The sequence below is a fragment of the Pleurodeles waltl genome, chromosome 5 (genome assembly GCF_031143425.1).
Source record: "Pleurodeles waltl isolate 20211129_DDA chromosome 5, aPleWal1.hap1.20221129, whole genome shotgun sequence".
In the NCBI taxonomy this organism is placed as follows: Eukaryota; Metazoa; Chordata; class Amphibia; order Caudata; family Salamandridae; genus Pleurodeles; species Pleurodeles waltl.
Window position 1 is genome coordinate 1,752,278,302 of NC_090444.1, and position 15,363 is coordinate 1,752,293,664.

General features: G+C 43.9%; 1 protein-coding gene across 4 annotated transcripts in view; it reads left to right on the forward strand.

Moving 5' to 3' along the window:
* Positions 1-14,701, forward strand: part of PAQR8 (progestin and adipoQ receptor family member 8) — a 163,658-nt gene extending 148,957 nt beyond the window's left edge. For all 4 annotated transcript variants that reach the window (XM_069236141.1, XM_069236140.1, XM_069236142.1 and 1 more), the window contains one exon: positions 7,616-14,701. In XM_069236141.1, coding sequence (XP_069092242.1) covers positions 7,665-8,726 — 1,062 coding nt within the window. In that variant the 5' untranslated portion in view covers positions 7,616-7,664 and the 3' untranslated portion in view covers positions 8,727-14,701. The remainder of the gene's footprint in view (positions 1-7,615) is intronic.
* Positions 14,702-15,363: the final 662 nt, after the last annotated feature.

The following is a 15,363-nucleotide window of genomic DNA, read 5'->3' on the forward strand; positions in this document are numbered from 1 at the left end:
TGAGCTGGGAGATGGGGGGGACACACAGTGGAGGGAAGAGAGAGACTTCCTCTGCACTTAAGGAGGTTGCACTTTGATTCAGTGATAGATCACCAGGAAGGGGCCTGGATGCACCTCGGGAAGGGATGGGGCTTATAAGGGAATCATAAAGAGTAGGGCTGGGAGCCTCAGATTAAACTTTTGATGCACATATTGCTGTGACTGACATCCAGGTGTAAGCTCTTGTCACTCAGCTGTGGAGACGTGTCTGCTGTGGCAGACATTTTATATAAGAAAGAAGAAAGAGAGAAGTGTCCACGTCCGAAGAAGCAGAACCCCAACAAAACCTTTAAGATCCAGACCAAAAATCACATTTAGGGGCATATTTATGAAAAGTGGCGTGTCATGTCTTGATGCGCCACTTTTTTTGCGCCCCATTGCACCCCCTAACGCCACCATGTATGCGCTGTATTTATGATATGGCGCACCATGGTGCATGTTAGGGAACCAGTGTCAAAAAAGGTTGACGCTAGTTTGGCACTTGGCAGGAATAGCGCCAAAAACTTTGATGCTAATCCTGCAAAGTGAGAGGAGGCCCATTAAAAACAATTGGAGCATCATTTTAACAAAAAAAACACAAAATGGAGGGGCAAAAGTGGGAGATTCGGAGAAAATACTCCTGGTCCCGTGTGTAAAGGCTCCCAACAGATAATGAATCAAAAAAAGGTACACACGGTTCCAAAAAACGCCAGAAGGTTTCTTTCACACTCAATGGTTCAGCATTTGATGGGAACCAAAAAATGATCGAAGCAAGAGCCCTCACTCACCTTCCGGTGACATGCTTCATCATAGGGCCAAGCTCCTCGTCAGGCCGGCACTGCAGTGCCTGACGGGCCTCACACAGGGGCTCTTTGCCGGAGATCGTTTTGAAGTGATGTACAACCGGTCAAAAAAAGGTTTTTATGAAGGATTGGTGTAAGGATAATTAAAAATGACTAGAGGTAACAGTTATGCAAGTTTATTCTAATGCTGGAACCTCTGGCATGATTAAAAACAATACGCAGGGATACAGTAGATTAATGCCTACACTCCCCATATAAATAAAGTACTAATTCTCACAATCGAGAATAGTAAAAAGAGGGAAGTAAACACAGGATCCCCTGTGTTACTCGATATAATTGGTCTCTTGCTTCGATCATTTTTTGGTTCCCATCAAATGCTGAACCATTGAGTGTGAAAGAAACCTTCTGGCGTTTTTTGGAACCGTGTGTACCTTTTTTTGATTCAGCATCATTTTAACGCCTGCCTTAGGAGGGAGCGAGGCCCTGCATGAGGATTCCTTGAGCAAGGTGTGAAGCTATGCACCGATCTGGCCTTACCCATGTGCAGTATCGGTTCCATGGCCCTCATATGCCAGGAGGGGGCCGCATTCTTATGAGTTGTATCAGACGCCCTAAGTGGCAAGCACCAAGCTGCACTGCCATGCCACCGTGATCCAGCAGAGGGCGTCAACGGTGAACGGAGTTTGGGCTAGTTTGGGCTAGGTGTGCAGGACTTGTGTCTACCGAGATCTGCAACTCTGTACGCCAGAAGGGGCCACCGTAGTGAGGGTGATCGCATAAGGAGAGTGTGCACCCAGAACGTGATTACCACTGCGCCGCATGTATGCCAGTAGATGCTGCCAGTACTACTTTGGCCTATGGTTTGGGTCATTGCCCGGCCTAAAAGAGTGTTGCTGTGACCAGCAGGTCGAGTCTGTACATTGTGATCTGCACCTGACAGAATCCCCGAGGTTCACCGAGATGCTGCAGAGGACATCACACCCTCGTTGGATCCCCTTCGGGAACAAGAGGATCACACCAGCATTCCCCCACTAGGGGGAAAAGCAACTTACTTTTTGTGGCCGCCAGGCAGGAGCAGCTCCTATCACTGGAAAAAAGACCACCAGGCTCGACAAGAAGAGTGTGCGCGCTGGCCTGACTTCGTCATGCAGGTTCCAGACATGGGAGCGTCTGAAGAGAAGGCACCCACTGCACCACTGAACAATGCCACAACATGACTAAAACCAGGGCCCTGGAGCCCCAGGGAACTTGCAGCTAACAGTACTATGGCACCATAGACACTTTTGACTAATTCCTAAAGAGTCAGAGGGAAAAATCTTGAGTGCGGCCTAATAGTTTGCATTCTGTGGATGTGGACACAAATGAAAGGGTAATTACCCCAAGCAAGCTACACGTAAGGAGGGTGGGACCAGGATCGGCCTAATAATTACTAGTGCCCCGCCCTAAAGAGGATTGTGTTATTGCTTCTGAATGTTGTATACCTTTGCATGTGTAGAGTTAGAAATAAAATGCTTCCTTTATTAGTTAAGCAAGTATTGGACAGGACATTGATTTATTGTGTGCACTCTTTGCATATTAAGTTATGAAACGTGTTCAATGACCTGTATCTACATCTCCCCTGGGGGACCCTTGAGTGCTCTATCACTGAGAGTCAAGTGCAGAAGAAGTACTTTCCCCAGTTGCTCAGGACCCATAGTAGCCCGGGCCCCAGTATATGAGGAGTAGAAGGCCTTAACCGCACCATAGTTGGGCCCAGTAGCCCTTGCGTGCCCCGTGGCCCTCTGAAACAGGTGCTGACATTTACCAAAAGTCCTCATTTTTCATTATCGTGTATAAAAGCACTTTTAAATATGTGAGTTGAGAATACCAGTTGTACTAACACCTATTGTGTTTGATTTAATAGACTATAATGTTGCTCTATAGAAATCGGGGCAGGTACAGGGTTTAATTGGCAACTATCATGTTTCTTAGTTCACTAATGATGCATATTAAAACATATCACTTTTAATCAGTACTTCTCAGTGCAGTGCACTTATTGTCAAAGCTTCCATATGTTAAGGCAATACACTTTTTTGAATTTTGAGACGTTATCCTATTTACATGATATTTGTTGTACGAGTGACATAGGAAACATTTTCAGGGCACGGGTTTTAAGTGCCGAGCCAGACTTTTGGCTCAGCTCTTGCTCGGCTCTCCCTGTTAATTTGTTGGCTCACCCACCTCAACTGAATAGGTTGTGGTATTGTCCTCTATAGCGCCAAGAAGCTCCTGCTTGTTTGCGCTTTACAAATACCATTAGCATAACGTAACATAGCTATAATTGTCATGATCGGATGACTGATTGGAGGAATACGCTTTCATTGCTTTAGTTGAGGTCCATAAGTAGCCTTTTAAATATCACAGAATGGAAAGATATTTGAATGGCAGAAGTGTGGATTGAAATACATTTCTAACTTGGGCAGGATGAGGATGGAGAAGTAAGACGCCATCTTAATAAGAAGAACAGGTCGGCTACCAGAGAGCTTAAACTGTAGTGCATTGGAGAACGAACGAAGAAATGAAAGTTCAATGAAGTACAAATGAGCCCCACATAAACCATTGTAGGACACCTACGATGGTGCCTGGAGGAACCCCGCAGAAGAGTGACTATGAAGGGAAAGAGAAACTTTCAAGAAACTTAAAAAGAATGAGAAAGATGTGAGCAAAGACCTTTTTTTAATTCCCAGAGGTGGATAAAGAAGTAAGATTATGGAATCTAAAAGAAGAAAAACATGGTAGACAGGTTGAGATGGTAATCTTCAGCTAAGAAGTTGTAGACTGATATTTGAGCAGTTTCAGGCGAATGCCCTTTACAGACTCATAAGTGAATGGAAGTAGTACATTGTGAATAAAGTAAGGAGGATGGGTAGCAAGGAAATAGGACCGGTATTAGAGAGCAACGAAAAGACAGTGGATCTTAACACTGTAGTGGTAAACCAGTAGTTGGCTTGAAGGTGTGAGCAAATGTCCTAGATTTTGCAAGGCAGGAAGGTGGATTGACACAAGTGGACAGACAGAGGAGAGCTTTGGAGGATACCTCCATCCTTTCCCGCCGACGTGCAGGAGCAAAAACGATGATATATAAGGGAACTTACTCAAATTGCCAGAAATTAAGATTAATTTAAGCATTCCACATCATTTGTAGGTCGAGCCTAGGCAGCGCATGCAAATACAAATAGACGCCAAGGCACTTGTGAAGAAAAAGTCAGTGTTAGGATATAGTATGGTCCTTTTCCAAGCAATCAAATGCACTGAAGACCGGGAAGTATTATCATAAATCCAATTTATTCTTGTGGTGTGATTCTCATGTATTGGTGAACAGACAAACAGCCAACACGTGTTTCGTCTTATGAGAAGGTAATCTCATTGACTTCCTCAGGGCTCGGAAAATAATTTATTCAATACTAATGACGGTGCAGAAGTAATTCAAAAAATGCTATCCCTTAAGGTCCCAATTGATATTGATCAAGTAATGGGAGCTGCCATAAACTCCCGCGTTTAAACAAGAGGGGTGTGTGTGTATACACCATCTGACCGCGATCTAAATCGTAACAGCAGGACACGGAGTAGCGTGTCCGGAGAGCAAAATCTTACTCTCTGGTCCCCGTGTCAAACAAGACATGCTGTTATCTACTCTGTGGGCTTTGCCCACGCCCATCGCTTATCATTGGTTCAAGCGTCTGCCTTTCGAAATTCCTGTTGTTTATTTGATGAATAGCTTACATCTGCCATGCCTTTTGGCTGTTTTGTTCCACCCTAGAGACTGGCCCTGTTACATGGATCAGTTCGTTTCTTGCCATTTATGTTAGTTGCAGTGCACTACTTTTTTCTTTTGCCTCTGTTCCGGTTTCAGGAAGGTTGTGTTTATTAGCGCTCCCAACACATCACGCACTTCTCTCCTCGCTTCTGCGTGCCTGCTTGTTTTCTTTGATGTGGGCTTCAGTACATATCAATCGGCATTTGTAATTTTCATTGCCAGTACAGATCAGCATTTATTTTTAATTTTCTTTCCCTTCTGTATTTGGTTTACATTACCATTGTTTAATTTTATTTGTTCTCCTCCCCTTATGTTATGTAGGAACAGGGAGAGATGATGCCAAGACTCGAACCCAGTTCCCTAGTCCCAAGTTCAGCAACTGTGTACATTGTGCCACACCCTCTCAGACCCTTACTTGTTTTCTGTGCAATTGATCAAAGCTCTAGGCTTCAAAAGTTTACTGTTAGTGCAGTCTGTTGTGTCTTCCTGGACACTTTTGACCTGGAAGTAGAATCTCTGATGAGGAGGTGCACTAGTTTTAAACGTCTAAGTTCACTTGCAGTTTTGAGGCAAGTGTGGACAGGTGCGCCGATGTGAATTACACTTTTATTTAACTTGGTAGCACTTGCAAACGCTCAGGCTGTTTTGTCGGTTCTTGGACCTGAGGCATAGGGTGCTGAATGGGACTACTTAGAGCCACGCACACTGCTGTTGAAATGCAGTCCCCGGGCACCCTCACCACTGGCTCCAAGCAGGGAATCCCAGGGGATGTCCTGAAAGGTGAAGAGAAAATGAAAACAGCGCAAACCCCTCTGACGTAGAAGTGGTGCGCGCAGCTCTGAGGTGACAGAGTCAGCTGAAAGGCGGCAGCGTGCACCACTTCCTCACACCTGAGCACCTTTGTTCAGTGCGGAGCGGGTCACTGGTGAAGCGGGCCAGGCTCTGCGAGGCACAGGGTTATGGCGCAGATTGCCAATTTCCTGAGGAACAGCTTCAGGCTCAGATCCTGTGTAGGCAGAGGTGAGTGAGCATGGTAGGTGCTAGGTTGGGTGAACCAGGGCGTGCCGCTCGCCCCTAAATTAAATTTTTTTCCCTTCGGGCTTTGGTATCTATGTTGTCCCTTGAGCATTGTAATTGAAGTGTACTTGTCGCACTAAGGCCCATATCTATACTTTTTTAGCGCCGCATTTGCGCCACTTTTTGATGCAAAAACGGCGCAAACTTACAAAATACAATTGTATTTTGCAAGTTTGCACCGCTTTTGCGTCATAAAATGACGCAAATGCGGCTCTAAAAAAATATAAATATGGGCCTAAGCTTTTATACAGTATTAGCATTTATACAGCTCCTTTCCGCCCCAATGAAGCTGAAAGCGCTCTTAGGTTATATTGTGTCCTCTGGGAAGTTTGGCAACTTCTAACGCTTCTACCATTGGAATGTGCACAGCTTCTCAGCTATCATATTATGTACTGTCCACTTAAAGCGGATACTCTTTTATAATGTTATGTGTGTCTCCGCTCAGTCTCCCTCACATCATCATTGGTCCCTGTCTCAGCTCCTGTTGAAGTCCTATATTTCCTACTAAAAAGCTAGCCAAGGCTATCTGGCATCAGTGCGAGAATAGGGCAAACCATAGTCTGCAAACCCATCAATTGGGGATCATGGTGGACAACAAAAAAGGGGTATAGTCATGAAAAGCAGTCTGAAACTCAACTTATACTTTGCTTTGCTAATGCTGGCCGCGTCATAGCTTGTAAAAAATGTTTAACGTATCCACACCCCCATGCGTGTTAGAGCTTTTTTTCTCCATTCTGTTATTCACCATTCCCCCCAGCCCTGTACACCATTGCCACGGAATTGCCAAAGCAGATTAGCGAGACCTATTGGCATTGCCAAAGCTTGTTTGTTATTTTCATTGATTGGGACCGACAAATAGCAGGAGATGTATTTAAAGGCCAGATGCAGGAAACAAATAGCGAGTCGCAAACGGCAAAAATTGCCGTTTGCGACACGCTATTCGCGTTTCCCAATGCAGAAATGCATATTGCGAGTCGGTACCGACTCGCAATATGCATTTCAGAATCGCAAATAGGAAAGGGTGTTCCCTTCCTATTTGCGATTCTGAGTGGTATGCAATACCATTTGCATGGTGTCGCAGATACCATCCACTTCAAGTGGATGGTAACCCACTCGCAAATTGGAAGGGGTCCCCATGGGACCCCTTCCACTTTGTGAATGGACCCACAAATATTTTTTCAGGGTAGGTAGTGGTCCGAGGGACCACTACCTGCCCTGAAAAAAAACCAAAACTAAAGGTTTCGTTTTTTTTTTAAGTGCAGCTCGTTTTCCTTTAAGGAAAACGGGCTACACTTAAAAAAAAAAAAACTGCTTTATTTAAAGCAGTCACGAACATGGAGGTCTGCTGACGACAGCAGGCCTCCATGTTTGCAAGTGCCTAGACTCGCTATGGGGCCGCAATTAGCGACCCACCTCATGAATATTAATGAGGTGGGTCATTGCGACCCCATAGCGAGTCGCAGACGGTGTCTGAGACACCGTACTGCATACCAATTTGCAACTTGCAAATTGCGAGTCGCAGGGACTCGCAATTTGCAAGTCGCAAATTAGCATTTTGCTACATCTGGCCCCCAGTTCTGTAAATATACGTAAATGAAATGTTATGACTGAGAACAAATACAATGGTCACTGAGTTCCCCTACCTTATGAAGTATTTCAGCCTTCCGCGTCATTCCTCTATACGGTCATGGAACTTCTCCAGTGACGTACAATATCCTTGTAATGCACTGTAGACAGTACTGTATCCCTTACATCATTTGTAGGATCTTCAGGGCCACCATAATATAAGTCCAAGTTTAAAAACAAAACTCCTGTAGACTCCTTTAGCCCTGGTATATAGGACTTCATAATGGTTTTCTAAGTTTGAATGTCACCACAAAAGTTGTAAACTTAAAATTTGTTTTCTCTTCCTGCACTACAGGCTTGCTTTCACGGTTTTTGGACTGAACTGCCTATGCTTTTTAGGCACCATGACGACTGCCATCCTTGAAAGAATCAGCACTTTGCCCATCAGTGGCCAGCAGCTGCGTCGGCTTCCCCAGCTTTTGGAAGAGGGCCTTCCCAAGATGCCCGCCACCGTCAAAGAAAATGACGTGCCCCGCCTTCTCCGGGAACCATATATTGAGGCAGGGTACCGCCCAGTGGACCAGGAGTGGCGCTACTACTTCCTCAGTCTATTTCAGAAGCACAACGAGTCTGTCAATGTCTGGACCCACTTGGTAGCAGCATTTACTGTTCTTCTGAGGTTTAAAATATTTCTGGGATCGGAGGCGTTTAGTATGGGATTTATATCAATGCCACTGTTTATATACGTGCTGGCCACTCTCACCTACCTCACCTGCAGCACCTTAGCCCACCTGCTGCAATCCAAGTCAGAACTGGCACACTACACATTCTACTTCCTGGACTATGTCGGTGTTAGCGCTTACCAATATGGGAGCGCCTTGGTCCATTTCTACTACAGCGTTGACCAACTCTGGTATGACAAGGTTGCTTTTTTCTTTCTACCAGGGGCTGCCCTCCTTGGTTGGTTGTCCTGCGTGGGTTGCTGCTACGCCAAATATCGCTACCAGCGGCCTTATCCCGTTATGAGGAAGTTATGCCAGGTCACGCCTGCTGGCGTGGCCTATATACTAGACATTAGTCCTGTGATTCATCGTTTCATTATCTGCCAGCAGGTTGGTTGCACCGAAGAAGCCCTGCAGTACCACATTTTGCAGATCATCTTCTTTCTCATTGGGGCATATTTTTTTTCCTGCCCTGTGCCCGAGAAATTTTTCCCGGGCGCCTGTGACATTGTAGGGCATGGCCATCAGATCTTCCATGTGTTCTTAGGACTCTGCACCCTTTCGCAACTGGAGGCCGTGCTCCTGGATTACCAACACAGGCAAGCATCTTTCCTAGGGAGGCACACCGAGGCCTCAACCTACGCTGACTGCACCTTATTTTTTGTGCTCGTCCTGCTCAGCACCGCAACAGCATTTTACCTGCGCTACAAGATTATGGAGCGACTGAGTAGGAAAGGCCAATAGGAGAACTGTTTGAATTCTAATCCAAGTCTTACACCGTTCAGATGAAGCCAGTTAAAAAAAAGACCACAAAGTAACCAATTGTTATTTAGTTTTTTCTACTTATGAGATATTTACACCCTGTTGCCTTGTTGAAAGCAGTGCAGCACTGTGGAATATGCCTGCTGACCGGTAGCCGCACTGTATTGCGAATGATAAGCTAAACCTGGAGGCACTTGAAACTTTGCACATACAGGAGTCAATTCTCAGAAGCATTTATGAGTACAGGAAGCAGTCCTACATGCCTTTGTGAATCAGCCCGAAACATCCAAATCCCTATTAGTTAGTAAAAGTACACAGTCATTATTAGTAGTGGTAATTGTCCATGAGTTTGACCCAGTTATCGCATTTTATTTCTATTAAAAATGTTTTGGGGTGTATTCACATGTAAGAGTATGTAAAAGAGTCGTAAAGGATAACCCTTTCATGTACTCTCACATGTCTTTGGGAATCGGCCCATGGTTTGGGCTTATGAATTGAATGGCACTTTGGCCAATGATCATCTACATGCACAATGCCGGTTCAGTGCATATTTACACAGCGGTAGAACATTATGCGAAAAACACACAGAAATTGCTCAGTTTAGATGCATAAGGGATCCCAACCAAAGTGCAGAATTTTCCTACCGCGAGCTGCCCAGGCACGTCCAGTTCATCTACGTAAATGTCGCTGCTTAAAACAAATACCATTTGAACCAATGGGCAGGATTAGGTATAAATAGCCAGTTACACCAGGATACTGCTACTGTAGCTCATATGAACCATTAAAACTGGCTACCGGGAATTTACATTGGGGCAATTTTCAAAGGTGCTCTACCACCACCAGTAAAATGTCAATGAAGTGACTCAGCAAGTCTGCGCTGGTGCAGGTAGTGCCAGGATCCCCTCCTGCTATGAACCATCTCTGCTCACCTCGGTGCCAGTGGGAAGAGCGAGAGAGGGATCTGTAGCATACATTAGCGATGAAAGACTGCCAATGACTTGGCAAATCCCAAAGAGGCAGACTTGGAGCTTTCGGGGGCTGCACACCTGCTTGATTTCTCTGGAGCAGGGACTCTATAGTCTTGTCTCTCATCTTTTAGGAACACTTATCCCGCTTATCACGAGAGACACTATTTCAGTAATGGTGTAAATATGTAAATACACTTCTTAATCTATAAACAAAGCACTATCTGGGACTTAAGATATTGGTCCTTCACTTTAGAGAGTTTCTTTGGAAAGAGGCACCACATGGCATAGCACTGTGCAATCTAAATCTACCTACAAGGGGAGTACGTCATTCTTACAAATTTTACGTCAGAGAAACCCATTCTGTTGAGGCCCAACTGACAAGTCTTCAACTTGATAAAATTCCAAAATGACCAGTTCCATTTTCGAGACTAAAAATAGCTCTACAATAAAGGAAAAAAAAAAAAAAAGGATTTTGTATTGAAGTCCAAGTCTGGGTTTAAGATAGGCACCAAAACTTCACAGTTCCCAAAAAATAGGAATTGAAAGTCTAATGGAAAAATATGAAGGGAATGCTAGAAAACCCTTAAATTAAAATAGGTCGTTTATCACAACATAAACATATCTAGCAATAATGGAGGAGGCCAGACAGGAGTAAGGAGGTGAGATGTAGAACTAAGAAGAGGGCAGCAGAAAAGAGTTAAAGGGGAAGGAGAAGTAAAATAAGTTACAAGAGGAAGGAAAGGAGCAGTGAGGAAAATAAAACTAAAATAGGTGGGATAGGGAGTGGGAGGAGAGAAGAAGGTGAGGAGTTAGACTGCAGAGTGGTTCAAGGGCATGGGTCAGCCACCACGTGAACAAACAACAAAATGATGCCTGACGGAGGAGGACAAAAGAAGTGAAGGAAGTAGAAAGAGGGAGACGAGAAAAAGGCGCGCCTGGGAGTTGGACTAGCGTCTTCCACCATGAAATAAGAGGGTGAAAATTATTTGATTCCAAGGAAATTGGCTTTAATCATCTAAAATTTTGACAAAACCAACTCATCCAGTGGGGTTCACCAGAGTTAGATTCTTCAGGTTAGGGTTTTGTTCACAATTATGTGCATTACGCAAAATCAGGGGCCTGATTCACGAAGCTGAGGAACAAATACACATCATGTGGGTGCTTTCTATTATAGCAGCCATCATAACTTAGATGTATTTATTTATTTCAGTTGCTTCTCCCCCTCTCTCGACTTTGGGGGTTTATATTTTGTAATTAGAATGCTTGATCAGAACTGCATCCACTCCTTGGTCAAATAGCACCTACAGTTGGTGCCCACTAGCCATCATAGTTGTTCACCTGGTAACACATTTCTTCACATTTTCTTGGAATGCCACCTGATACCAATTTCACTCACTTTCAAACTCCTCAGAAGATTGTAGCAAGGCCAGTTTGAGCAGTTGTATTTTCACTGCATAATGCTCCAATAATTGTTCAGTAACAGTCTTTTATGCATGGAAACCTCTGCCCCCACCACTCCTTAGAAGGCCATAACTGAAATTCAAAAGCACACACATGATCTGAGCTTCTCCAGGTCAGCCTTCTTGATTTGCAGGTGTAGGTCTGGGCTCTAATAGACATTTCTCTCGTTCTGAACTCCTTGCATTGTGGATTTTGTAATAATATATTTTGCAGTTTATCTGCTATGTCACAATTGCATCCAGTTCTTGGCTTAAGAGCCCATATACTCAAGCCACTATGCACTTTTGTCAGTAGTTATGTTGTACCCTAAGCATAAGTTTGACTTACTCCTGAACTGCCAAGAGTAATACACACTCTCAGAGAAAAGTGTTGGCAAACACTCTAGTTAGTCACACTTTAGTTTTTTTCTATTATTTATTTACACTTTTTACCTACACCATTATATTAGTTCTCGGAATAAAAAACAAAGCAATCTGTTTTTTTCTCTTAAAAACGCCTTATGCATCCAGTTGTGTTATAATGATATTCTCTTCCTGCAGTGACGTTTGAATAAGCCTGTCCCATCATGCTGTCAGTCACAACAAATATGGCAAAATAAAATGAATGGCAGAACTCATGCCAGCAGAAACAAAATAAAAGTGCCTTAATATGAGTACATTTAACTAAGAAAGGGGGCTGACTGATCGCTCAGTCCCTTGCAGAAACTTCAAAATGGCTGCTAACAGAAGCTGCAAAATGGCTCCTTCCATATGGAGCAAAATGGTTGTTACCAGAATGGCAGTGAATGTAGACAAACAAGGAGGTACACCAGCTAGAGGGACTGACCAGCCGAGCTCTCCATCTGGTATTGAGGTAACTGCGCCACTCTGACGCCCCTGTTGCCAGCTCCTTTTCTGAGGGCTGCAGTCTTCCTGATAAATGGTATTAGAATCCCTAATGATTATTTGGAGTCAGGCCGGATTGGGAACCCAAAGCAGCCCTGGCAGGTTTTGTCAGACCAGCCCCATAGGGTGCATAGTGAGCGAGGGCAGCCGGCGAGCCTGACTACTAGGAGGGGGTTTGGTGGTGTTCTTACCCAAAGAAACTTTGTGAAAATTACAAGGATGGTGCATTCTACAACACATTTTCATTATATATTTAGTTTTATTCGTTTTTAAAGCATAGTAATGATGACCTTACAGTGCACCGGAATAGAGCATTTTTACTGAGGTTCTTCAATGATTTATTCACCATCACCCTCCAAAAGTGCCTCTCATCTCTCCATAGCCCCTCTCTCACATGTATTTCATTTGTTTTATAGCGCCTCTCTTACTAGTTTATGGTGTCGGAGCACTTTACATCACACACATACAATGAATCATACATGTGTAAATCAGTGTATTGAAAATTTTACAGAAGACAAAGGGGGCTGCAGGTTGTAGGATTCACGTCATCCATGCTAGTAGGTGTTCTTTAAGAGTGCTTGGTCTGGGGAAGCATAAACTCAGGATTCAGTGGTTAGGACTGACTTTACTAATAAGAATTTGTTTCTACCCAAGCAAACCCTTTTTGGCAAAAATTGGATAATGAAAGACTGGGAAAAAACATTTGCATGCGGCGATTTGATGGCAGTTCATAGCTCACGGTGCTAGATTATGATTGTAATTTATGAACTGCACAGTAACAAAAGGATCAATGTGACAAAAGCAGTATCCCACGGGCTATGTACAGAAAAAACTGTTCTGTGATCTGTGTGGTACACTTTCTTTGCAGTAGGCATATTAGCCCTCTACTCTACCCTACATTTATCAATGCCACTAGACAAAGAGTCTGCCACTAGACAAAGCTGCCATCTCTCTCCAGAAGGTACGTTAATCACCAGCGTTATCTTGGCACTCTTATTGTTGCCTGAAGGCTGTTGGATATACAAGGAACACTGCAGTGCTTTTAAAACGTCTGCACTGCTACAAAACCGGCCTCCCAGTAACAAAAACGGTCCCTTCCCATCCAGCCCCACCCGGGGAACCACCCGATGCCCGGTACGGCCAGTCCGGCCTTGTCTGGTGTGTTCATAGCCTGGGTTCGTAATGTTTTTTGAAAGTTTATCAGAGACAAGGGTCAGGGAAAACCTGTGACTGCAGGATTGTATTTTACCCTTCTGAAGTGACTGACTGCTCATTTAGAAAAAAAAGGCGTTGCAGGTTTATCCTTGGTCATTCGTGTCCTTCCAAACTCAGTTTTCAGTTCTGAATCTTTCAGTCACAAATAATTGCTATCAGACTTCAACATCCAGAATGCATTATGTTGGCACACAAAAGTCCTATACCGGAAACTGTGTAATGTTATGGGGTGAGGTAGTCGCCATAGGATGAGGACTGTGTTTCATTCAGGCATCTACAAACAAGTAGAGCCAGGATCCGGGCTCTCTAGGATTGATGGAGTGCCAACGCTAATCTCCACTCCCACTACACATAGTATTATCTAGGGTCGATATTTGTATCCGCCTCGTCTTCATTGTATAACCTGATAATTCTTTGAATCCCCCCCACGTGTTGTTAGATGCTGTAAACATATATGATTGCATGCATTCGTTGATTCACACATGTACTGCATTAATGTGCCTTACAAAAGATCCGCTTGCCTTTTAAAATGCAGGAAAATAATTGTAACCAAGATTGGTGTGTAGTATTTATTTAGAAACGTTTTTGTTTTTATGCACCTCAGTGTTTCCATACTTGGACAGGATGGAATTAAAAACGAAATGCAAGGAGAAGGAAGACACAAGTTCACCTTTCTAGGGGTAACCTAGGAGAGGACCTGACCAGGTGGAATAATACATCCCCTCTAAAACCGGCATGAGGCGGCAAGAAATAATTAGGGCATATTGCATCTAAGTGCCACCCCAGCACTGGCTCAAGTGTGTGTTCTTGTTGGTAGTGTCTGCAGATAGGACAAAGATAGAATGCACATGAAGCCTGCTTCCCGAAGAGTTTACAGCTCTGGGTTTTCTGAATGTTACGTCATACAGGGTTATGGGGAGGTCGATCTTGTTATTCATAATGTTAGTGTCAGTCCAACTAAGAACACATTACAGTGCACGGTACCAAGTAAGATCACAATACAGCAAGGTTACCAGATGACTCCTTGTGACTGGGACCACCATGTCCTAGTCCTGATCAAGAATGTAATAGCTCACTGCATTCTGGGGCTTGTAGTTCTGCCTTGCCTCAGTTGAAACAGATTACAGTGGTCAGTTCACAGGCAACCTGGACTGGAACCTGGCATCCCTACTGACATGGAGGCATCTGTTAACCTCATTTTACAAACACAGAAGCCTCACTGCTGGTCTGACTTGTGGACCAAAAACCGAATTATTCCCAAACTGTTTCCGCACTTAACTCGACATACTGTTGGATCAACACCCTTGTTTTATTGTTTAATTTATAAAGTTTGTCCTCAGCGCACTTAACAAATACTACATGAATGGTACATCATTTATGCTGTAAAAATAAAGAAAATATTTGAAAAAAGGCTGGCAATTTTATTTTGAAGCAAACAAAGAGGACTTGTATTGATAGATGATAAATTGTTTTTGAGTCTTCTTAAGCCTGAAGAGTTTGAGTTTCAGACCTTACATATGGACAGAGAGATAGCTTCTGCTGGTTAGCAATATTTTTAAAGAAGGGATGATCAACAGATGGGCACAGCTAGAGCCTAATGGCCTTGTTTAGTGATAGTTGCTGAGTTTAGATTGGAGGAAGTGTGCTCCAATTCGTACTCTTCAGTGTGCAATGAACGTTGTTATTCCGGTGCTAGTAATCTGGCAGCTAGTCTTACGGTATAAGAGCTAGAGTGATGTAAGTCCCAATGTGTAGGTTAAACGACCTGGATGGCAACTGCATTCTGAAGTCTCTAGTTTGCAAAGTAGAAAGTGAGGGGCTTCAAGCGCACAAGTTGAGGATGTGGAAGAAAGTATGAGTAGGAAAAGAAGACAGAGGATCCTTCTGGGGGAGGGGGAATTTGGCAGCTGTAGGCATGAGGGCCCGCCCCTTACACAGCCCTGTCCCCTCCTCACACAGCGACATTTTTTGTAGGGTGGCAGGTCAGGTTGTGTGTATCTGATTTTTAGAAGTAACAAATCCTTCTGGCAGTGGGTTGATAAAAGCATATTTAGAATACAGTGTTTAAGAATAGTCACAACAAAAGTTTAA